The following is a 22,720-nucleotide window of genomic DNA, read 5'->3' on the forward strand; positions in this document are numbered from 1 at the left end:
ATGGAGGGATCAAGATATATGCGGCAAAACCGAAAAACTTAGATGTGGGAGGTTCCCTCAGGAACGTAGTGCTATGCCCATTCAAATGCTGTTGCTATGAATATTGGCATGGAGACCCTTCACCTTTATCTGTGGCTTAGAATGGCGGCACCTACTCCAGCTCCTCGTGGAGCAGCTTTGTTTGGGATGATGAGAATCTCACTTGTGCTCTTTGAACATGCACGATCTCCTGCCAGAAAAGAGGCATTGAGAGAGCTTGTGGGTCTTCGAAAGTCAGCGTGTCACTACTGAGAGGGTCTTTGCCAAGTCGAACGCTCTCAACTGTGGAGAGTCATGTAAAGACCAACTTTACTTCAGTGAGAAGGACTCGATACTTCAACGATGCGTTGGCGACTGAGTTGCCTCTGAGAAAAGGATGACTGGCATGGTAGGACCTTGCAGACAAATCTCAGAGCTTATCACGTCTACTTACTGCAGTCAGCGGATTGGAAACAAGAACTATCACATCAAGTCTTCCTACCGAGAAAATGTACTTTGGGGCATCCGGCAGTCCATCAAATCTTAAGCAGGAAAGAGGTTGAAGCTATCTGGGCGGGATGCTTCTGGGTAATTATGAACAAGCATGCCTCAGCCCGAGCGTTTGCGAGGTCAAGTGTTTTGAGGGCGAAATCATGCTGTGAGTTGACTAGAAGTGGTGAAAGCATCTGGCGGTAAAGCCGTAAAAGCATTTCAGCTTTTTGGCTTTTGTCATGGGTGGGTGTATGCATCGATACGATTGAGATCAGAAACTGGTTTGCAGTACAGCTAGATGGCAGAACTTCAGTCTTCTCTTACACCACAACGACAATTCAACGAACTTGCTCAGTCCCGAATAACTCATCGACAATCAAAGCAGCAGCCCGGTATCCAATATTTCCTGGCGATAGCAATCTCGCATTACATCTGACTAGACAAACAAAGGCAATTTAGGTCGATCCGCTGCTAGTTTCCTCATCTCGGAATGCTTGCATTCGCTTTCAACCTGCTCGTCTTACGCTCTTGGAGGAGCTCCTCCATAGATGGCTCACAGAATGGAGATATATGCAATGACATCATAGATAGATGGGAGAGAAGAGAGACGAGAGGGCCTCATGCCATTAAACATAATGTTACAGGGACCCCATTACCCAGAAGACCAGACCATCCTAGCCCGGCCATACGCGAAACCCCCTCTTTTAAGAACCCCTCTAAAAAGGTCCATATCGTCGCCCATAAAACGCCACCGCTATGAAGAACGACCAATGTGTTATTACAATACCATTCCATTACGAGGCTTCGGGCTTGGGCATGATGAAGCCCGCCCGTCCGCCCATCCGTAGTGAACCATGGCATCTTATTTTTTCCTTCGTATGTTGTTCGTGCTTGTTGTTACATTCCAGATTTTCGGAAACCGAAATAATGACGGCTAGTGTCAGGATGTTGTCTTTTCGAGCAGCTCCTTGGCCTCGTTGACCTTGGTCGCGAGGTACGGGCTACCGCCTCGATCGGGATGGTTCAGGAGCATCAAGGTGCGATGCTGCTTGCGGATCTTGTCACGAGTGACGCCGCTCTCCCTGAGAACACATAATGTTAGACGTTGTTTCTTCCATCCGACCTTTCCAGGTTGACCGGTTGTTCCAAGTTTTTCGCCCGGTTGACGTATCGGGGGTTCGTTCGGCTTACTGAAGGGACAGAATGAGACAGGCCTCCTTCTTGTTCATCTTGGGCTCGAAACCGCCCTTGTAGAAAGCCTTGCCCATCGCGCCCACGCCGCCGCGTGATCGGCGCCATGCGACCAGACCTGCTCGGCCCTGTAGGAAACACTCTTGGGTTAGTCGTGTTTTAAAGGGAATGCGCTTTTGCTTGTCTCGTGGAGCGTACCAAGAAAGCTGCGACGGCAGCGCCACCTCCGATAGCAAGAACAGAAGCCATTGTCGCCAAAATTTCGGTGTTATGTGTCGTCGGTGAGTCGTTGGAAGATGGTGGATGACTGCGGAAAAATGCGGATGGGGTATCGCGAAGAAGGTCTTCGGAGTCGGAAGAATGCTTTTTTTTTTGGGGCTACATTCGCCGCCGCTCATAGAGCAAGCCGCGATGCGCCGGTCATGGTCCGTGCTGAACTGTTTTTCGGAAGACCTATTGGGCCGTTCCGACAAGCAATTGAAGCCCAGATGCTGGCTTATATCAGCAGGACCAAGAGTCCCACCAATCCCGCTGCAATCTTATCGCACAGCAAAGAACCACCCCCCGTCAGTTCCATCCCCCCAGCCCCACCACTATCGATAAGCGGTGCCTCGGAGCGGCAGAAGAAAAATTTCTAAAAAAACTTTTGGAGGGCGAGGCTTCGATCACCGCCTTCTGAACCCTCCCCGTGTGTGTGTGTTTGGAAGAGTCGTCGAAACCAACACCAACAACCCAACAACCGTGTGACTAGTTCCGTGATACCCGTGAAGGTATCAACGCCGTCACAATGAGGTATGCTTTTGTCTAGTATTCCATTGTCTTACATGTCAACCATTGATTTATGGTTTACTTTCAATTCTTTTGGTTTGCAGGCTTTCTAACTTTATGATGCTTCTAGAATCGAGACGTGCTACTTTTGCAGTCGCCCTGCCTACCCCAGCAAGGGCATCACCTTTGTCCGCAATGACTCCAAGGTCTTTCGCTTCTGCCGCAGCAAGTGCCACAAGAACGTACGTCTCTAAGTTGTCTTCAAGGACTTTGCGAACACGCCTCCCATCGGCCAATGGCTAACCGCCTCTTGGCACTACAGTTCAAGATGAAGCGTAACCCCCGCAAGCTCAAGTGGACAAAGGCCTACCGCGCCTCGGCGCACAAGGAGATGACGGTCGACAGCACCCTCCAGTTCGGCGCGCGGCGCAACGTCCCTGTCCGCTACGACCGCGACCTCGTCGCCAAGACGCTCAAAGCCATGGAGCGCGTCTCCGAGATCCGGTCCCGCCGCGAGCGCGTCTTCTACAAGAAGCGCATGCAAGGCAAGCGCGAGCGCGAGATCGCCGCCGCTCGCAAGCTCGTCGCCGAGAACGAGCACCTGCTTCCCCGTATGCGCGGCTCCGAGAAGAAGAGGCTCGCCGCCGAGGGCGCCACCGAGGAGGAGATTGCGGCGCTCGAGGCCGAGGGCCGCTTGGCCAAGAGCAAGGCCGGCAAGGTGTTTGGTCGCGAGAAGATTCGCCAGCGGGTCACTGTCGACGGCGACATTGTCGAGGAGCGCGAGGGCGGCGTCATGCAGGAGGACGATGGCGAGTGGGACGATGAGGATGCGGAGGAGGATGATGATGACGAGGACGGCGATGTCGACATGGAGGATTGAGAGTGACGACGACGACGACGACGAGGGACGTTCTTTTGTCACGTCCTTTTCTTTTAACGAACCGACCAAAAGGAGAGGAGGGAGGCGTTCCCTTCCCCCCATCGAGGGAAAGGAGAAGACGAGAAAAAACAAAAAGCCAACAAAACGGACGAAGAGAAAGAAAGAACAAAATGCTAATCGAATGGACCTCTCTCTCTTCTCTCTCCGCTCTCCTTCTGCGGAGACAAGAGTTGGTTTTGGGGGGCTATGCTTTTTTTATATACGGGCGTTCAGGGATACAAAAGGGGGATTTAGCATCGACGGCGTTTGGTGGCTCTGAGAAGGAATACCACAAAAAGTTATTCAAGGTTCAGATTGATCCAGATCGGTTCCTCCGTCATCTCAGTCGCCACCTTTCCTCCCGCCTCGTGGATGCCGTATCCTCTCGATCCGTGTCGTCTGGGATAGTCTTCCGGATGTACCCCGCATTCTCGAGGGTATCGGACATTGTCTGGAGTGAATCAACGGCATGCTAACAGAACGCGCGCCATCATGTTGTTGCCGCGCCCTCTTTTTCACAAAAGGAGCGAGCAAACTAGACATAGCGAATGCAGGCTTACAAACTGTCAAATCTCCTACATGCCTTCAAAACATGCAAGTGAAACCGCTCAAGATGAGCGTTGCGGGTATCAATGCCTTTTGAGATGTTATACAAACGAAACCCCCCAACTCCAGGTATCCCTCAATCCCATTCACGGCAGGAGCATGCCGTGGTACCGTACACACCAGTCCGGGTGTTATGGTTCCAAGCACGTTTCAAGCACCCTCCTCTTCCTTCTTGGTAGTGTGGTGAAAAGCCTTGGGCGGCATGGGCAGACCAGCCTCGACATCCTCAATAATCTTCTTCTCGAGTGCCTCCTTGCGCTTCACCTCCTCGGTCGTCTCAGCACCAGGGACGCTACCCGTATAATTGCCGGCGCCGCCGCGGCCAGAAGCGCCCCTCGCCGCCGACCGCGCAATGCTAGCATTCACTGCCGCCTGTGTCTTGCTCGCGAGCTCCTCTTGTTGTTTGGTGCCGGGCAAAGAGGTCGGGTCTACGTAGTTGCCCGAACCTCCTCGTCCAGCGCGCACGTACCCGCTCGAGGTCGGTGATGTTGAGGAAGCGGCGACGTCGGTTGACTTTTGGGCTTCGATGTCCTGTTGTCGTGGGCATTGTCAGTCAGCCAAGCGTTCCTCTGAGAAGGTCGGTCCAATCTTGCGCATTACCTCTGGGTTCGCCCTCTCGGCATTGTCCACGTCCTTTTTCGAGAAGAAGTTCCCTGAGCCTCCTCTCCCTACTTTACGGAATACGTCGGACATGGTGGTCGTCGCTCAGGGGTCCTGGAGTTTGACGCTGCAGACGAGATGGATTTTGTGTTATGGCTAGGTCTGTCTGGATAATACAGACAATGCGAGCTATTTGTGAGTCGACTAAGGCGGAACAACGGGTACGAAACAGTCAAAAACGTGAATGGAACAAGACGGAAATGTGAAAAGGAGATCAAAAATGCTGCCTGGTATCGCTGGGCAATTGGTTCAATAAGAAAAAGTGACGTTCAGTTTTGGTGTAATTGGCACTCCCTATCGGCTAGCCACTTGCATAGTGTGGCGCCGCGGGGTTAATCAAAGCTGCGTGGGATGGGTCCCAACACCACTTTATCGGTGTCCGCAGTCGGGCTTCTGAGGGACAGAATCATTCCAGTCTATCGACAACAGACATTCCTGACCGCCAGGTTGCTGTGCGCAGGTTGCCCCGAGTCTTCAGGAGCATGGGCTGAATGTATCTCGTATGGCTCCCTTTCTGGCAATATGTTCCCTCGGACACAACGCGTGCGGCTCAACAAGGGGCATAGAAAGGCTCACGTAACGCAGCACTCGCTTGTCGATCGCTGCATCCGGACACGTCCTGCCCTTCACTCATCCTGGATCTTCCATGTGCTGCTGTCAAGGGATAATTCTGCTCGGCTTCGGGCAGATTCAGAGAGAGATCGACAGGCACGTCGACCAGGACCCATGACTTTTCAGTCTTCAACAATAGCAACGCCTTAGGGAAAACACCTTTGACGCATCATCATCGCCGGACTGAGACGAGTGCTTTACAAAATCCAAAGCTGACAGCTATCCCCGAAGGTGGCTGCTGCGAGACTTTCCCATTGCAGCTCTCGTGATGAGCTCTACTACCTTAGGCAATCTAAGGGTCCAACCCCTCTCTTTCCAGTCTCTTTATGTGAAGGGGGAGCGGAACGCACGGGAGCGGCAACACCAAAAACCTTCTCCCGATCCCCGATGAACCTTCCGTACGGTTTGGCGCTCTCTATTCATACAAAGAGAAAAGAGTGTCCAAACCAAGGAAATAGCATCATTCCACGTGGAATGCCTTCTCTGACGCAGGTACGCTGGGAATCAGACTGGTAAAAGCAAACCCGCGAGCCCTTTGGTTGGGGCTGTCGTGGGCGCCCTCCATTCTTATTCCCAATGATAACGAGCCCCCCATCTAGGTGTTTGTCAAGAGATACTTGACAGTACGAAAGTGTACCTACCTGTATAGTATCCACTCTCGCAGACAGGGTTTCTGATAGCGACACGCATCCGACGGAGACTGGAGGGGTGATGTGCAGCTGCGGCAAGAGGGGCGAGCTGGCCAGACGCGCTGATCATCCTAGTCCGTTTGTGAAAGTGGCATCCACAAGTGTCTCCGCTGTTCTTCTGTTCTCGTCACGACGGCGCGGGGATGACAACGTAGCAGATAACATGCTGGACCGTTTCCTAGAGGAGCTGATGTGATGAATCCTAGGCATCCGTATCTTGGTGGAAGGATAGGGAAAAGGTGAAATCCCATACCGTAGAAACTCGAGCAACTCGAACTTGCGCTAGCCCGTGCCAGCCCTGCTAGCGCTATGGCAGAATCGTAATACTGCCTAAAGTGGTTAAATGCGGCCGCCACCTATTTTTGGCGTAGGTTAACATTTCGATCGATCTGACCAATGAGAGCTCGCCGTCGAGGCCGGACCCACAATTGATATAATTCAATAATTATTTTGGCTTTCTCGTCGGTTTTGAGCTTTTCTCGTCGAATTGGCAAAAAGGGCAAAAGTGTCAATTGGAAGCAGTCGTACGTAAGCAACCGAGCCCCTGACTGTCCCCTGGCCCACTGCCTCCAACGGGCCCCTATTCATACGGCGGTTGGACTGTCGGGTCGACGAACTGCCCATTGATGCCATCACGGACTTCCTCTGCTGTGAAAATGTACTCTAACCCGTCGTTCAGAACAGCGAAGTCTGGAATCTCCTCTTGCAGCGTCTCCTGCTCAATGTGGGCTTCTACGTCGAAGAGCTCCCACCCAGTGTAATCGATGGCCTCGGCGGGCACGTCTTTGATCCGGATCTCGTCGACCTGGCTGCCATCGGGCCGAATAGATATTCCGCACTGCAGGAAGGCCTGGCTGACCATTGAGCCCTTCTCGTGGGCCAATTTAGCGGCTGCCGTCTCGACTGTTTTGGTGACCATTATTCTCTTCATACCCGTCTCCCACTTGAGCTCCTCCTGCTTATTCAGCGCTTTTTCTTCCTCGTCGAGTACGTAAGCGTCGGTTGCTTCTGAAAGCCACTGCTTGAAGGGCTTATTGACTGCGGTATCGAGAGGTTGGAGGAGGGAAGTGGTCCCTGGCGGTATGAGGCAGGGTGTGATGTGGTGCTGACGTAATAGCGCAAGGATGGAATCTGTCTTATGGAAGGAAGCGACATCCATTACCAATAGGTACTCGTCTCCCTTAGTCAGCGCTACCAATTCCTCTTCAATCCATCTTTTGAACAAGTACTCATTGTTGTAGGCAGTCTTGTTGAACTCAACTGTCACTCCTTCTGCGTATAATAGGCCCTCTTTTTTCCATAATTGACCCCCTTCCTCTGCGGGCTTGCCGTGGAATATTATTTTCGGTTTAATTCGTTGTATGCCGTCGGCGAAGATGTAGAGTATTAATGTGGCCTGCCGCTTGCCCCAACCGCTGCGGTCGCTCTTGCCAGCCACGGTTTTGGCCCCGACGTCGTCGTATGTGTAACCGTCTAGGTATTCGAAAGGAACTGGGGTCTCGTCGAGGTTGAGAATTCGCGAGTTAGGAAATCGACGGGCTGGACTTCCGAGTAAATCTCCGACGTTAGACCGCTTCACCTTAGCCAGGGCCATTTGATTAACTCGTCGGATAAAGGAAAGAAAGCTGTTGACAACTTTGAAGTACTCAGTGGGTAACTTCGTTGCCTGTTTGGTAAGTCGACGTCGGGTAATTCTCATACGATTCTGGAAGCCACGAAACCAACCGGGGGAAAAAATAAAAAGATGTTTGCTGTTCGGGTTCTGCTGGGCGAAAATCCGCTTAGCGGTCCTTTTGAACCAACTGGTACTAACGAGCTTTCCCTCACTTCGTCGCTGGCGGAAGGCGCCGTATAGCGCTGTCTCGAGCTCTGGCCACTGAGGGTGGTAGGCGTAGTTGGAGGACCGATTGACGATTGACTCGCGGTTCTGATACCAGGAGATAACCGTGCTTCGAGGGACTTTGAACCAATCTGCGGCTTCCTGGTATGTGGGACGTCTGTATATCCCTGGGAGCTCGGTCTCGCCCTGGCGCAGCCTCGGGGGGCAAATCGACTCTTCGTCGAGCTTCCTCACGCGGTGATGCTCTAAAAACATCAGGACGTTGACTTTGGTATCGTGGGTATAGTGGTGCTGGCGGCGCTTGATTGGGCCACTTCGCGGTGTATATTTCCGGTCTTTGATGGGGGTAGGAGCAGGCCCGCGGCGCTTAGCTGCTGGAGGTGTAATTGGCACTTTTGCCGTATTCGAATCCTTCTCGGCAAGGGCCCGTCGTGAGGGCATCGTGGGCACGTCGACGAGGCCCGTGGTGGAGGTGTAATTGGAGGTATAATTGACAGTATAATTGGTGGTCAAATCGGTGATGTAATCGGTGGAAGTGGGCAGTTGGGTAGGAGTAAAAAATGGAAAATAATCACTTACCGCCTTCCGTATACGGTTTAGTCGATTATATAATCGGATAAAACTGATCCCTCGAAAGGGCTTAGTGTGGGCCGCTAGCAGGGCTGGCACGGGCTAGCGCAAGTTCGAGTTGCTCGAGTTTCTACGGTACTCACGTAAGACCCTAAGACCGTAAGATGGGGCGCAGCGCAACTCTGTCCTTTTTGCGCTCAGTCCTATGACCCGTGAGAACAGGCATCTGCTTGTTCCGTGTCTCGATTCTTCCAAGGCGCGAGGTCGGCCGCGAAGCTGTCACCTCACCTGGTAAACCTTATCTCCCTCGCGTGCAGGGTTGCGCCTTTCCAGAGAGTCCGCCGGCACAACCGTTTTGTGAAATTGTGCGGCCGGCGACGATCGGCGGGGGCTGTTGCCTCGATGGGAGAGCTTTTATGCATGGAGAAACCAGCTTCGGGATGGCATGGCACTGTTCGGAGAGTGAGGGGTGCAGCTGCAATGGAACAGGGCAGGACCCTGGCACACTTTGTCTCAACTGCCCTACCGCCGTGCTGCTGAAGTTTTGGGAGCAATCGACGATTTGGCCCGGTGGCTCCCTTTCAACCCGCTCGATATGCTAGGACAACCCTGTAACAGTGAAAGGCCGAAGTGTGATAAAGTTGGCGATCGACAACACGTTGACAGTTTCGCGGTGGAGTTGCCATTGGGGCGTTGCCCTTAGTGTGTTTTTGTTCTGCGCAAACCAGCTTCAGAGTCTGGAAAAAAAAAATACGGAGTAATCGGAGTGTGCGCCGATGCGCTTGAATCCTATGATTTGTCGAGGGACAATGTTGGGAGAATGCTTGGCTGTACCTGGCCGTCTTGTGGGAACCCTTTGTCGATCACGGATCAAGGGTATAGGGCACGACTTCTTGCGTTAATCAGACGCGGATGAAGTCGACGTCGAAATGCGACGATGAACAGTTGTCCTCTTCAGTTGACAGCCAGCATGGTGTCCCCATAGTGTGTACTGCGTTTGTTGTAGATTCCGGACTATGCCTCCCCAATCTGGTTGAAAGTCATCTTGCATGGGTTACACAACGTTGTTAGCTGCCGTCGATTATTGGTTGGGCTGTTGAACAATGTTTCTTCCATCTCTAGTTCTCTCAGCGGAACAACAACGTGACCAATGTTTCCGAGAGCCTTACGTACAAGAAGCAAACTCCCGCATGTTGCTTTCAAGAGTTGAGCTCTCAAGCAACTTGGCATCGGTTTTGGCCAACTTTCAGTGACGTCCAATTCCAAAGAGCAAGCCTCACTAATTGTGTTCTCTATTCCCTGAGACACTGGTTGCAGTCGATCCCGTCCAGTTGGCCACCCTGAATGGTAACGGGCGTAAAAACCGGTGTAATGGTTTGAGACTATCAAAGAATCAAGATGTGAAGCAGAAGAGGAGGCGGGTGGCTGGCCTAGAAGCACATAGCCAGCCTGGCGTTACGGAGGATCCCAGAGCCCAGATTGATGGCACAAGAAAATGGTCGCGTTCTGTTGTTCCCGAGACAGGAGCGGCTCGTCGACGTTGGGAAATCACCGAAGACATAGGTACCAACGGCAGAAACCGAGAAGACATTTTGCAAGCGTTCAAAGCGTCACTTTTGGCAACTGAAACTCTGATCACCCAGGCCTAAACTTGAAAAGCTGCGCCCAGTGACGTACTAGTTGCATGCTGAAGATAGGTAATACAGTAGGAAGGCGAGGTTGGCTGTAACCAAGATTCGGGCAGAGCGTGCATCGTGTCTTTCTCGCGTGCGGTGTGGCTTGTCCATCTCCGGACATTGACGAGTACATTGATGTTGGAGGACAACTCCGCTGACGATCTCTAGACTGCGTTACCAATAGCCCAGGCTGAGCAATGGCAACTACTGCGTAGGCAATAGCGTCAAGTGGCAAAGGCATCCCATTCTGGCCGGTCAGAGCAAGAGGAGGCAGCATAAGCGACGGTCTGCGTCGGGGAGCGCAATAATTACGGGGTGGACGACGACGTTCCGCCAGAGGCACGAGAATCCACCCGACTTGCCCAGAGCAGAAGCCCGCATGGCGCCCGATGAAGGAGGGAGGGGGCAGCTGACCGTCCCGAATTGAAATGGCGGCCCCCCTAGCACGGCGTGAGGGAGACGGAGACGAGGCCGGGCCCAGGACTGACCGTCTGACCGATATCCTGGTCAACAGCTGGGCTCTATCAGATTCCAGCGGATTGCCGGTCAGCGGAAGATAAAGAGAGCGAGTCTATTGTAAGAGACGGCCGACGGCGAGGGGGCAACTGACGGTTCCGTGCTGCGAAAAGCGCAGTAGGCCGGGCCGTAAAGGAAAAGCTGTTTGATCGGGTTCGCGTTGCTCTCACGCCGCCTCGGTCAACTTCAGGCCAGGGAGACCGTCCGTCTCAGTGGACGAGTCCTGTGATTAGTGGTCACTAGGAGGGGGCCTGTATTTGGTCAGAAGGTGGTGGAGGAGGTAAGCTGGTGGTGGGGAAGCCCCAGGCGTATGGTAGTGATGTCCGGCTCAGGCGCGGATGATTGGGAGGACGTTTCGCTGGGGTGTCTGGTTAATGTGGAGCAAAATTGAAGAGGACAAGGAGTGCGAGAGGGGGAGGGGGAGGTGGACAGGGGACGGGGTGGTGTTATCGTCAACTTACTGTGTGTGGTAAAGTAGACCGTAGTGGTGGTGGCTCTCCATCGTCGCAATCCGTTGATGGTCGTAGCACGTCTCCGAAACGGACACGAGAGCTTGAACGGCACGGTGTAGGGTTTTGTTTGTCCGATGTTCTGCCTGTCGTTTCCCATCTGCTTTGGCCGTGGTCCTTTACATTCTTTACGGATCGAAGCCGCAGCTGTTGCCCCTGAGTTGACAAAGAATTCAACTCATGCTTGTTCCGCGCTCGGAGCAAACTACGTCACTGGTTGAGATACGGACGGATTGGGGCTTTCCCCAGGAACGTGACTGACCAGGGCACTGTCCCCACTGTGTATTTGTCACAGAATTGTGCAGGCGGTTCTACAGTGTGTGGTGAAGTATCACTGTCTAAAGAGAAGATGCAGAGATACGTACCTCGCCCGGGGCCAGGGGGGGGGGGGGCTTACCTAAGGTCAAACCGGGTCTGCACTGTGTACCTGCGTTGTTTCCCAGCACCAACATGAAGGAAGTTGTACCTGCCTCGCTGCCCGCACCCAACGACTTGTCAACCCAACAACGCCGTCGAAGAGCTGTCTCCTGCTTGGCTTCCGTGTGATCAACGATCAGCAGAACCGTCCTTCGGGGATTTCTTTATTTTTGTTCTTCATCGTTTCTTTTCCCTCGTCCTTGTATGTAACTGTACTTACTAGCTATTCCTCGAAGTTCCTTGCTACTCGCGCTTCTCTGCGCCGACTAGCATGCAGCTCCGATGAAGAAACAACAGGTTTATGGCAACGCCGGTTGTTCGAAGAAAGAAGAAATCGAAACAACGGTTGTGAAGCACAGAGTACTCAAACTCCCCTCAATCAAAGTGCCAAATCACAGTCAAGGCACACAGGTCGGCAATTGCAGAAACACTAGGAGGCATCCACCCGGGTTTCAATAAGACATCTTTCCCATGCCTTTTTGCGCAATGCCTGCCTTACCTGGCCTGCTTCTTCCCACTTTTGCGGCTTACCATGGGGACTCGCTCCGGAGTATCATGTACTAAGGTTCTCGCGCAGTGTTCCCCAAGCTTGGGTTTCTGCCGTTGACAACCCCCTCACAGTCTCGCTCATTCGACCAACGCATAGCGCATTGCGCACAGCTCATAACTTGGAAGCTCACACAACACAACTTTGGCATGACCTAGCATAGCAATGCGAAGCTACTACTTACTGCCTTCCCCCCCGCGTGCGAACTTCCGTTCCTGATCCGATGGAAACAACCTTCTCCAGTTAAACGACACCAGAGGCGGCCAATGCTCCCTGTCTGTCTGTCTCTCTCTCTCCGCCCTATGCTCCAACGCCCCAACCTGATGTTCACAGCTCCAGCTCTATGGCCCGGGAGCAGTCGCCTGTCCTCCCGCCTGCCTCTATGGAGTCTCCACGTTAGGGGAGTAAGGTAGAGCTGTCGTGGGGTGCGACGCAACTCTGAACCTGGCAACCCGCCGAAACATGCCACTTGCAGTCGATAGACCTCTCGCTTCCGACCAAGACACGACATTCTTTACAACTCATTGGAGCCTTGTTGTCTCAATCATTCCACATCGTTACCTCGCGAACAGAGAACTCCGAAGAAGAGAAGCAGAAAAAAAAGATTTGGCGATCACCAGACTGGCAAGGTCCCGACAAATCTTCAGACGACTACCTACAAAGTATTCGTACGGGATCAAGGGAACCAGACAATCAGAGCAATAATTAGGCACTCGAGCCAAACTAAGCCACCCTGGCCCAGCTAGGGACCAAGGCACGAGTCCACCTGTGTTGGTGTGCTCCGTACGGACGAGGCGTTTACCAACAAAGGCCGCGTTTCTTTGAGCGTCTCTCTTGTTGGCTTAGTCGTCTGGCATAGATCCCGGGGCAGAATTACTCCCATATCACACACCTCCACCGTATATCGTCATGTATGCGCCTGTTTCAAGGATCCGGATCATCCAAGTTCAGAGCAACGAGAACAACCGACGAGCGGCAACAGCAACAGCGCCTGCGAGCACTCGAGAATCGAGAATAAAAGTGCCATACATAAAATTGCTATTTACGAATGTGCAGCTCAAGCACGCTATCGGCCCTGGCCATCAATGGGTCTGGGCTCTGGGACGAAGAGAGGGTTATGGGTTACTGGGATGGATCCATGGGTTATGTTCACCCCTCCCCCAGTGACCTTTCCCCGCCGCACCGGCGCCTTACGGACACGTCCATCGCTCGGGAGGCCGACCATCGCTCGCCCATTGCCAAAGGACGACCACGGGCCATGCTCCATGCTCCTTGTTCCTGGCGCCCGTCCGCTGCGCTCACGGTCATGTCCACTTCCACCTCCCACCACCTGAGAGGTACATACCAGCATATCTTGGCCCGGTTGCACACTGTGGGACACGGGGAAGGGGACAAGAGAGAGTGAAGGTGGAAAGATACAACAGAGACGGAGAGGGAGAGAGAGAGAGAGAAAGAGAGAGAGGGCCAGCCAGCCAACCAGTCACCTTCCCTCGCCCAGCCGCCCTCACCCTCACTTCCAACGCCAAAACCTACGCCCCCTTTCTCTCGGCACACACCTAGCCCCACCCGCCCTCTCTTCTTTCTCTCCTCTGCCGCTTTCTCCTTCTTTCCCGCCGCCCAGCGTCGTCGCTCTCTGCGCTCTGTGAGTTGAAGGTGGGAGGGGGAGTGTGTGAGTGAGTCTGGTCTGGTCTGGTCTGGTCCTGGACTTCCTGCTGCGGTACGGTCTCCTGCCCCTCCCCTCCCTCCTCCTTCTGGCTCCTTCATCCTAGCGATCTGGTGGTGCAATACGACCAATGAAGGCTGATGCTCGTCCCCGACCAGCGCTTCTCTTCCATTTCTTTCTGGCAACTTGTTGGAAAGGACCGTCTGGACTGTTTCGCCCATTGCTGGACTTTTGGATCCTCTTCCAAACGCACTCTGTCTCGAGCCCACAACTTTTTCTTTCTCACTTCAGCTACACCTCGATTCAAAGCACAGCATTCAAGCGGAAGGGTAAAAAAAAGTTGAATCCGGCCTGGACCTCGACAGCCCTGTTGATCATCAGTCGACTAACCCCAAGGCATCCTGACCGTTCAACACCACCACCACCACCACCACACTCACCACATGCTGTCGGCTGGTCCAGCTCGGAGCTACTAGGTACACCCGCCCACAGACACACCCCTGCCGAATTGCTGCTCCTCCCCAAAATAATATTATTTCTCGCCCGGAGGCTTGTCTTTGCGACTCACTTTCTACCTATCCATCTGCCTACCACCGTCGAACAACAACACACGATACCACCACGTCTACAGATCACTACACTTCCACGATACTCTAGCCAGGGACAAAGTGTTCGACACTCGTTGTCGAACCTGATTAGCATCGGCAGTTGGCAATGGCCTCTTCAAAGGTATGCCCGGAATCGGGATTCCACCCCATGCCCTGCCCTGCTTAGCTCGCTCCCAACACGCATCTCAACCCAGTTTTGCTGATCACTTCGTCCTCTTTTAGGAAATACAGCAGACCACAAGGCCATTGAACCAACACCGTCCTTCACTATCAACTGCTTCCTCCGGACTTACCACACGACAATCCCACTCCCGTACCAACTCCCACTCCATCTTGAGCGGCGCTCTCAATGCCAACCACCGTGTGACTCGCCGCAAGTCCATGACAAACACCGCCGCGAACGCAGCGGCCATGGCAGCGGCAATCAAGGAAGTGGGCGGCGATAAGGTCACGCCCATTGCCGTCAGCTCTCGTAGGAACACGGCATCGAAGAGCGCCGCAGCCCGCGCCGCAATCATCGGGAGTCTTCCCTCGCCCCCAGCGAGTCTGCCGACGCATAAATTCCTCTTGGACGGCAAGACAGAAATCCACGAGAGCGCCATTGAGGATGATCCAATGAACGGGTCAGCCGATGAAGGCGATGATAACGCTCAGAAGGCTCGTATTCGTCGCGCCAGTGATGGTCAGCCTCTCGTAAAAGAGGGCAGAAAGTTCAACCGTATCGAGCTCAAGTGCGAGACCTGCGGAAAGGGATACAAGCACAGCAGTTGCCTGACCAAGCATTTGTTCGTTTCCCTTCCCCTTCCCCGATCCCCTTTTTTCATTCCAAATATTGTAGTCCGGGTTTCGAGACTTGCATGCTGGGTTCCCCGTATCAGAACTAGTCGGGCAGTTTGTTGACTCATTTCTGTTCAGGTGGGAACACACTCCCGAGTGGTCCTTGACTTCCAAGCTGCTTATTTCTAAGCATCAGCAAGTCCAGCTCCTCGAGGCTGCCTCTGTCTTGTTGACCATGAACCACAAGGAAGAGGGTGATGCGGCGACGCCCCCGGATTCCGCCAAGGACTTCCCTAGTGACCAAGAAGAGTCGACTTCTCCCGCTGCTTCTGGATATTCAGACGAGCGACACAGCTCTGCCGATACCACCCCACCCCCTCAATTGGAGGGATTCTCGTCGTCGGATCGTTCGTTCGCGAAGCGTTATGGATCCGGAAGTGGGTTCGGTCGATCATACCAGTCGGCGCCTTCCATCAATCCTCTCGTGACAGGCAGCATGCCCCGTAGATCAGGATTCTCTTCACACTTCCGTCAAACCAGCCAGGACCAACGACCGCCGTCGTCAGGAAGAAATGCCACCGGGCAAGAAGATCAGGATTTGGCAGCCGCGGTTGAGCTTCTGAGTTGCAGCTTCAACAGCAACAACGGAAGAACAGTGCAGCTTCCAGCAGACGCCCCTCCCGTGCCTCCGCTACCGGCGCAATATCTTGATCAAGCGGCATCCTTCTCGAGTGCTGGATTCAGCGCAGGTTTCAGTGCCGGATTTCTGAACAGCTTCCCTAGCAGGCAGCCAGAGAGCTTCACACGAGGCGAGGTCCGCGGCTCTGTTGTCAAGATGGAAGATAGCGACAGCGTGATGGACGATGATGACTTTGACAGCCGATCTCGATCTCGAAGCGACGAAGATGACGACGGCGTCTTCGGCCGTATGGAGGAATAGCGAAACCCCGTTCCACGATTGATGCCGACGATATCTGAGGATATGAGTACATAACGAAGAGGGAAAGTGAGGGGAGGATGTGTTTCTTTTGTACCACCATATACTAAACCTTGTAAATGAGGTGGTTCTGTCTCCGCCGCCGATCTCTCAGCACCAAGGAGTGGAGGGCCCGATCTTGCATCATGGTCTGTCCAAGCAAGGCAGGTCGATAGGATGTGATCGAGATTGCATCTCCACGAGGTTAAAGTGAGAGACGGATAGGGCGTCGAGCGAACGCCCAAAGCTATCACGCTGATGGTCATGACGAGACAAACGAGTGCGATGCCCAAGATTGGCCGCGACGCTCCGTGTTCGGTATGAAGCCAGCATAACGAAATTAAAATGAAAAAGATTAAAAAGTTCAAAAGACTGGTTGATATTTGCCGCTGGTGACTTGTATCGCCCCTTGTCTGAATGAACAATAAGACTCAATGTATTGATGGCGACGAGATACTTGGGCTTGGAGCGTGGCTAATGTTTACCAACGATGATGGCTGGATTGGCGAGACAAGCTGGGAGATGGTTGGTGTGTTGGAACGCCAGCAGCAACCTTAACCAGGCACACCCGGAGCTTTGCTCCCGAAAGGCGAAGATTTGCATGTGAGCTCATCAAGTTTTGAAGATCACACAGACAAGACAGACACCAAGCAGAGCAAACAGGGAGGCAAAGGCAAGGTGATAGGTTGGAGCAAGGCCAATTTTTGACAAGGTACAGATAGCAAGCAGCCTCCCAAAATTTGGAAAACTTGGGAGGGGTTTGCATGTATTAAATATTTCTAGAGCGGAAGGGGATGATGGAGAAATTTGCATCGGAGAGAAAGGTGAAAACATAAGAAAGGGAAAAAAATTGATGCAAGAAAAAGTCTGCAATTACGGATCATGGACGGAGCCAGTAGAAAATACCCATCCTTGGGAGCCCGCTCACAGTGGAGTTTTCCCGTTTACTGGGCGGGCTGCTGAGGCACGGCAGCAGTCGTTTTGGTGTCCGGCGGTGTGGGGAAGGAACTGAGGAAGGTAGGAGGACTCGAGGCAGGAGGACCTCTTGGTGGCTCCTTCGGTTGATTTTGCCCACTGTCGGACCACACAGCTTACCTCACCACCTTCTATGAGCTGCTGTTACCCCAGCGGCGTCACCTTTACCCGTCCAGACAGCTTCTTTCTCCACTCGGCATCATAGGCCACTGTCCACAACAGCTGCCCCGGGGCGGAAAAAACGTACAGGTCTCACATTTTCTTTCCTCTTTGCCCAGCTTGATCTCATCGTGTCGCAAACCGCACATCGCAAACGGCTGCTGCTGCTGCTACTACTCATTTCTCCTACAGCCTCGCTGCCCTCACTCTTTTTTTTCTAGCTCTACCCCTCTCGCACATCTGCAGGTAGCGCATCGCCAATTCCGATTTCAAGGTTCTCAACTACGAACAACAAGACACGTTGCTTCTTCCATCAATACTCACACGCCCAAGCACAGCACACGCAAGATGCCTACGTTAAGACGCAGAAGAGAGGCCTCGCGCCCCGTCGAGGAGCCCGAGGTCGACGAGACGACGTCCAACGCGATCGAGCCTATCGCGAGCCACCTCGAGCGGCTCGACACCGCACCTGACGGCACGGTCGAGGCACTGGCTGTTGTCAACGACGCGACAGAGGTGGCGGCAGCGAAAGAGACAGAGGCCCTCCAGATCAGCGAGAGGGATCGGGATCACCAGCACCCGCGGAAGCAGCGATCGCACCTGCCAAAGGCGCTGCAGTTCCCCCTCGTCACGGTCTTGAGCTTTAGCATCTCAAGTCTGTGCTACAGCTTTCTCAGCGAGTGGAGCCGTGGGGAGTTGGCGGGGATTTCAAAGAGCTTGGATACCTGGGGCGAGGTTGCGACTTTGGCTGGATGGCGCATGTGAGTTGCTTTGTGAATTCCGGGGTGATCTTTCAAAGAGGATCGCTCGAGGACTGTACAGGAAATGGCGTTTTTGCTGACAATCGCGTCTTCGTGTAGATTCGAGCTTGCCCTTGGCTGGTTCGGTAACTTTGACAGCTATGATCTCGCTGCGCTCAACCTACTCGCGCATGGCCCGCCGGTACGTTTTGCTCCGACGAGGAATGATGATGACACCAGGCTTGGGTCAGTCAACTGCAGCTTTTTGCTAACATGCATTCTGCATCTAGGTCTACCTTATCGCTACCTTCTACAACATCAGCACCGCCACCGCCATCTCGGCTCTGGGCATTGAGATGCTGTCCACCTTCCTGCCCTTCCAGCTTCTGAGGCCTTTGTCGGGCGCGCACGCCGGCGCTAAGAACGTCGCCAACCGAGAGATCCTCACCGACATCCCGATCCAGATCTACACCACTATCCTGTCGGCAGCCATCTACAGCCTCACCCTGTTCACTGCTTACAAGACCTACCTGCCCACCGCCCTCGTGGTCTACTTCCAGGGGCTGCCGAGCCTTGCACCTGCCTACACCACCAACTTTTTGGCTACATTGCCCGTGACAGTTGCGTTTGGTGTTGCGGCAAAGTCCTTCATCTTCACCCCCTTCGTCGCGACTGGCGAGACCTCCGAGGACGAGAAGCTCGCACAATTTGACCCTGCGACGGCCACGCTTGGCGAGACTCTGGCGTGGAACATTTGGGGCTACACAACCCGGGCAAAGGTTGTCATCCTGCGAACCTTTGTCGCCATGGTCGTCACGGGGGTCAACACCTATCTGCAGACCTTCATGACTGTCAACGGTGTCGAGTCGTATGGTGCGACTGTTTACTCCGGCGCCTGGGTCGCCGCGGCATTCTTCACCGGCATCGGTCTTGCATTTGTCGGTGGTGGAGACTCATGAGCGGGGATTGGGGAATGTATACCTTGCTTTGCCTCGTGACCAAGGCAAATTCTACCTTGGCGAGGCGTACAGCAGATGCTGACGGTCCAAGAAGAGGAGTTTTGGGGGCTTTTTGAGGCCTAGGGCGGTCTCTTTTTTTTTTTTTTTGTGCTTTTCGGGGAACTTTGCGCACCCTTGGAAACGAGGGGGAGGTTGCTTGCTTGGAGGAGCGATGATGCAGATCGAATGGTTATTGCTGCAGTTGCATTGCCCGGTGATCTATCCAAGTCGATGTATACCAATCTTTTCTTGCGTCTTTTTTTTTTTTGTTCATGTCTCGAGTAGTGTACATCGTTTGGTCTTCCCTTTCTCATGCGTCTTGTCTGTCTAGCGATATCCTGATGGTGATATGTCCAGCGAGACTTAGCTATCGAAGACACGTTCAAGCCAATATCGCAGGTGACGAGAATCAGTGACGTGATGGTTCGTGATGTTCACTTTGCCTGCATATGCCTAAAAATGGCACACATATCTAATTCACTCGTGACCATCAACAAGGTAAACCCCTCCGCGTTCCACCCCTCTAGGTTACCCCCTTGCCCGAAAGTCAGCCTCGCCTGGACAATAGAATGGACCTAGTCCCAATCAATCGGCTTCGTGCAGGGAGCTAGCGGAATTTGTTTCGTTTCCTTGTCTTGGATTTTTCTTGGGACGGATACAGGAGGGAGGGAGGGGGGGAGGCTGTCTTGATGTCTCTGGTGAGTGGTCAGCTTAGCCAACGTAGGGCTGAACAGGTGGGGGAGGTAGGAATGACGGAGGTTCGGTCAGAAAAAGCAGGATATTGGGATGTTGGATTACCAATGCGGTTCGGCGAACCTGAAGCGTGGGTTGATGAGCCTGTACCGTGTAGGCTGGATTATCATTCTCCAGCTTGTTAGGGGTTTTACCTTGCCTGCGCAGCTGATGGAGAACATCTTCTCCTGGAGTTGGGCAAGCTGGGGTTACGGATCAGACGGGACAGGCAGAGCACAGGACAGGACAGGCACATTTGATGTGAGGTTTTGTCTCAAGTGAGGCGGACAAATAATATGCAAGCCTCGAGCAGAGCGCGGTGGCTAGGCGCAAGATGCAGGCGCAGGGTTGCAAGGTGCAGGTTGCAGGGTGGATATGGTGAAGGAGGATTCCCAGGTTCCTGGATTGAGGTGTCACGGTTGTTGTCGGTGGTGGAACTGGTGGAACTTGGGGACGTGAATTGGCCATCCTCCTCCCGAGTCCCAAGTGAGGCCTCGGAAGCTCGGGCTTTGAAAGATTTCGTCAATGACATCCCATGAGCCATCTATCTCCGGGATTCCTGATTGGGGTGATTTGCGCCAGGGCTAGTTGGGGTGCTGGGTTTGGCGAACCATACCGAGAGGATTATCGACCAGGGTGTCGTTGCCTCTTGTTTTCCTTGGGATACCTACCAGTGTTTCTCAAGGCAGTTTTCGGTCACTTTTTATTCTTGCTTTTTTTCACATCGGGGTGGAAGAGAAGGGGGGGATGGACGGCAAACGGGGGACGGGATTCAACTGAGACAGTGAGACATTGGAAAATGCGTGATTCTCAAATGGGCATCTTGTCTGTTGCTTTCTTGCCTATTTTTCTTCGAAACCACCTTGCTTTGCTCGCCTGCAGCACACATTTCTATCTTGTATCTGCACGTATGTGGATTCGGACTCACTACATTTGCATGCATGCCCGCCCGCCGCGCCTAGGTGAGGTAGATCAGGGCTTTTCGGGTTTGCTTGTGCCCGGACGCAGGGCGGCAGGGCGGCAAGGTCAAGGTCAGACCTTTGTTCGTGCGTCGTTATTGTACCGTAGCATTGCGGCTGGAGCTGGGAAGCTGGGAGCTGGCAAGCTGGGGGAGCAATGAGCGAATGGGCAAATGAATCATCGACATTCGTATGGATGGTCACGACGACTTTAGGCTGCCGCCCTGGATGACGACGTGAAAGAGAAGGGGAAAATATTGTCTGCCTGACTAATATGCCGTACCTTGACGCGGCTGTTCGGGTGTATGGGTGTGCGTGCGAGTGTGGGGGGTTGGGTATCGGGGGGGGGATGGGGATTTACCGGGAAACGACGATCAGTAGATCAGCTCTATGGATTATATCACTTTTTGAGCAGGGGGTAAAGGAGGCACGGAGGATGGAGTTTGCCGAACCTATCTAGGGCGAAAAGGAGGGTAGGGGGGAACTTGGTGTTCAGGCACCGCGGGGAGGCATCGTCGTAGACTCGTATCGTTTGCATTTTTTTTTCTTGCTCGAGTGACGGTGGTGGACCGGGGTGGGAGGAGTTCACTTTTTGCAGTTTCCCCTTCAGCTTATTCCGGTCGGACTCTTGATTGGGAAAGTGATGTTTCGATTTGCTCATGGAGCGGCTGAGGCTGGTCTCTTTTTTCTTTGGATTGTCTCCAGTGGTTGCTGGGAATCTGCCCAGCGTGCTGAGGGGCTGATTATGGGGAAGTCGGGCAGCTTTGCTATTTCGTCGATATATGATCTTCCAAAGGAACCGCCATTTTCTCGGAAGTGAATGTGGTTTTGGTATGTTACTGCCGAGCTTTAGAGTTATTCCACATCCCCTCGCCGGTGGAGACGACAATTCACAGTCACTTTTCGGGCCTTTAAGAGTCATTTTGCTAAGAAAAGAAGACAGAAACAGAGACAGATCATGGCTCCCAAGTCGAAACAGTCATCAAGAAAGGGCAAGGAAGCCGCTGCCGTAGCCGTTGCCGCTTCCGCCCAATACGAATACTACGATGAGGTCTCTCCTGCTGGCACGACGGGTAGTTACTATGCCTCTTCGTCAACCACGGCGACGACTGGGCCTAGTCCGCTCACGGAGTATGAGGAGACTCCAGGTGCGGCAGCGGCGGCAACTACGACAACGACGGCTGTCGTGAGGTCCAAGTCGATCCGGAGCGAGGGCGAGATTGTGTTACAAGGTCCCCTCGAAGTCGCGGGCTCTGTGAAAGCTGGGGGAAACATCACGCTGAATGGGGACTTTGACGTGAGGGATAAGGTTGAGGCGTATGGGACGGTTGATGTCAACGGGAACTTGGTTTGCGAGTAAGTACCTTTATCCTCTTTTGAGGAATGAATTCCCATGTACAGAAGCTGGGCCGTATGCTGATATCATGGTGTGTACAGTGGGAAGATGAAAGCATATGGCAACATTTCAGTGGTGGGGTACATGTCTATCAGGTAAGTTTGTGTTTGAGTATGCCCCAATGATTGAGAGAAGACGACGCTAATATCTTTTTTTAACAGTGATAAGGTGAAAGGCTTTGGAAAGCTGAGCGTCATGGGGACGTGTGAGGTCAATGATCTTGAGATATACGGGAACACGATGATACATGGGTTCCTGTAAGTTGTCGTGAGCTGTTCCCTTCCGAGAGGCCCAAATTCTGATTCTGTGTTGTAGGAAATGCAAGAAATTGCTCCTGTACGGGTCCCTCACAATCGTGGGTCCGAATTCAGGGTACCACGTTGAAGAAGAGGAAAAGATTTGGGGAGCGATTATCAGTCGCGAGGAAGATACGAGTTGGTGAAGTTGTGATGCTTCACGCACTTACAGAAACGGATGAAACTGAGGTCATTGCGATGTCTTGGATGCGTCGAGACGGCGGTCCGGATGTTAGGGCGTTAGCTTGTCATTTGGCGTTTGGGAGACGGCGTTTGGCACCAGTATTGGCTTGACAAAGGAATGATGGTATGGGTGGGAACACAGCTTGAGAGGCCAGTTTTCTAATAATAGAAATGCAAATCCGGAATGGAATTTGAGGAGTAAACTTTTCTGCTCGTGCTTGCGCGCCA

The 22,720-nt window shown here is 53.2% G+C and overlaps 6 protein-coding genes across 6 annotated transcripts; 4 read left to right on the plus strand and 2 right to left on the minus strand.

Moving 5' to 3' along the window:
- Positions 1 to 1,360: 1,360 nt before the first annotated feature.
- On the minus strand, positions 1,361 to 2,140 carry BDP55DRAFT_264921 (DnaJ domain-containing protein). Its single transcript, XM_060566365.1, has 3 exons — positions 1,900 to 2,140; positions 1,702 to 1,841; positions 1,361 to 1,592 (listed from the first exon to the last, which is right to left on the minus strand). The coding sequence occupies exons 1-3, from the start codon at positions 1,948 to 1,950 to the stop codon at positions 1,451 to 1,453; spliced, it is 333 nt and encodes a 110-aa protein (XP_060435134.1). The 5' UTR covers positions 1,951 to 2,140; the 3' UTR covers positions 1,361 to 1,450.
- A 108-nt stretch (positions 2,141 to 2,248) lies between these two features.
- Positions 2,249 to 3,666, plus strand: BDP55DRAFT_264934 (ribosomal protein L24e). Its single transcript, XM_060566366.1, has 3 exons — positions 2,249 to 2,493; positions 2,600 to 2,711; positions 2,792 to 3,666. The coding sequence occupies exons 1-3, from the start codon at positions 2,489 to 2,491 to the stop codon at positions 3,347 to 3,349; spliced, it is 675 nt and encodes a 224-aa protein (XP_060435135.1). The 5' UTR covers positions 2,249 to 2,488; the 3' UTR covers positions 3,350 to 3,666.
- A 478-nt stretch (positions 3,667 to 4,144) lies between these two features.
- Positions 4,145 to 4,687, minus strand: BDP55DRAFT_627106 (uncharacterized protein; the record flags this gene model as incomplete). Its single annotated transcript, XM_060571708.1, has 2 exons — positions 4,145 to 4,525; positions 4,595 to 4,687. 2 exons carry the CDS (start codon positions 4,685 to 4,687, stop codon positions 4,145 to 4,147), a joined length of 474 nt encoding a protein of 157 aa, XP_060435136.1.
- Positions 4,688 to 14,407: 9,720 nt separating this feature from the next.
- On the plus strand, positions 14,408 to 16,018 carry BDP55DRAFT_690336 (uncharacterized protein; the record flags this gene model as incomplete). The annotated part of the gene is made up of 3 exons (XM_060576849.1): positions 14,408 to 14,422; positions 14,524 to 15,086; positions 15,217 to 16,018. The coding sequence occupies 3 exons, from the start codon at positions 14,408 to 14,410 to the stop codon at positions 16,016 to 16,018; spliced, it is 1,380 nt and encodes a 459-aa protein (XP_060435137.1).
- Positions 16,019 to 17,178: 1,160 nt separating this feature from the next.
- BDP55DRAFT_265026 (uncharacterized protein) lies at positions 17,179 to 18,947 on the plus strand. Its single transcript, XM_060566367.1, has 3 exons — positions 17,179 to 17,949; positions 18,049 to 18,130; positions 18,219 to 18,947. The coding sequence occupies exons 1-3, from the start codon at positions 17,537 to 17,539 to the stop codon at positions 18,885 to 18,887; spliced, it is 1,164 nt and encodes a 387-aa protein (XP_060435138.1). The 5' UTR covers positions 17,179 to 17,536; the 3' UTR covers positions 18,888 to 18,947.
- Positions 18,948 to 21,445: 2,498 nt separating this feature from the next.
- BDP55DRAFT_647089 (uncharacterized protein) lies at positions 21,446 to 22,709 on the plus strand. The gene is made up of 4 exons (XM_060573748.1): positions 21,446 to 21,973; positions 22,055 to 22,108; positions 22,175 to 22,270; positions 22,329 to 22,709. Exons 1-4 carry the CDS (start codon positions 21,576 to 21,578, stop codon positions 22,453 to 22,455), a joined length of 675 nt encoding a protein of 224 aa, XP_060435139.1. The 5' UTR covers positions 21,446 to 21,575; the 3' UTR covers positions 22,456 to 22,709.
- Positions 22,710 to 22,720: the final 11 nt, after the last annotated feature.

This window comes from Colletotrichum godetiae, assembly GCF_030913485.1.
Source record: "Colletotrichum godetiae strain CBS 193.32 chromosome Unknown BDP55scaffold_4, whole genome shotgun sequence".
Taxonomy (NCBI): Eukaryota; Fungi; Ascomycota; class Sordariomycetes; order Glomerellales; family Glomerellaceae; genus Colletotrichum; species Colletotrichum godetiae.

Excerpts from the sequence above, each read along its gene's own strand:
- BDP55DRAFT_264921 (XM_060566365.1), bottom strand. The coding sequence starts at position 1,950 with ATGGCTTCTGTTCTTGCTATCGGAGGTGGCGCTGCCGTCGCAGCTTTC. Across the intron at positions 1,842-1,899 it reads CTGCCGTCGCAGCTTTCTTG|TGTTTCCTACAGGGCCGAGC; the intron begins GTACGCTCCACG and ends CTAACCCAAGAG. Across the intron at positions 1,593-1,701 it reads TGTCTCATTCTGTCCCTTCA|GGAGAGCGGCGTCACTCGTG; the intron begins GTAAGCCGAACG and ends ATGTGTTCTCAG.
- BDP55DRAFT_264934 (XM_060566366.1), top strand. Across the intron at positions 2,712-2,791 it reads GCAGCAAGTGCCACAAGAAC|TTCAAGATGAAGCGTAACCC; the intron begins GTACGTCTCTAA and ends TTGGCACTACAG.
- BDP55DRAFT_265026 (XM_060566367.1), top strand. The coding sequence starts at position 17,537 with ATGCCTACGTTAAGACGCAGAAGAGAGGCCTCGCGCCCCGTCGAGGAG. Across the intron at positions 17,950-18,048 it reads ACTTTGGCTGGATGGCGCAT|ATTCGAGCTTGCCCTTGGCT; the intron begins GTGAGTTGCTTT and ends GTCTTCGTGTAG. Across the intron at positions 18,131-18,218 it reads TACTCGCGCATGGCCCGCCG|GTCTACCTTATCGCTACCTT; the intron begins GTACGTTTTGCT and ends TTCTGCATCTAG.
- BDP55DRAFT_647089 (XM_060573748.1), top strand. The coding sequence starts at position 21,576 with ATGGCTCCCAAGTCGAAACAGTCATCAAGAAAGGGCAAGGAAGCCGCT. Across the intron at positions 21,974-22,054 it reads AACGGGAACTTGGTTTGCGA|TGGGAAGATGAAAGCATATG; the intron begins GTAAGTACCTTT and ends TGGTGTGTACAG. Across the intron at positions 22,109-22,174 it reads GTGGGGTACATGTCTATCAG|TGATAAGGTGAAAGGCTTTG; the intron begins GTAAGTTTGTGT and ends TTTTTTTAACAG.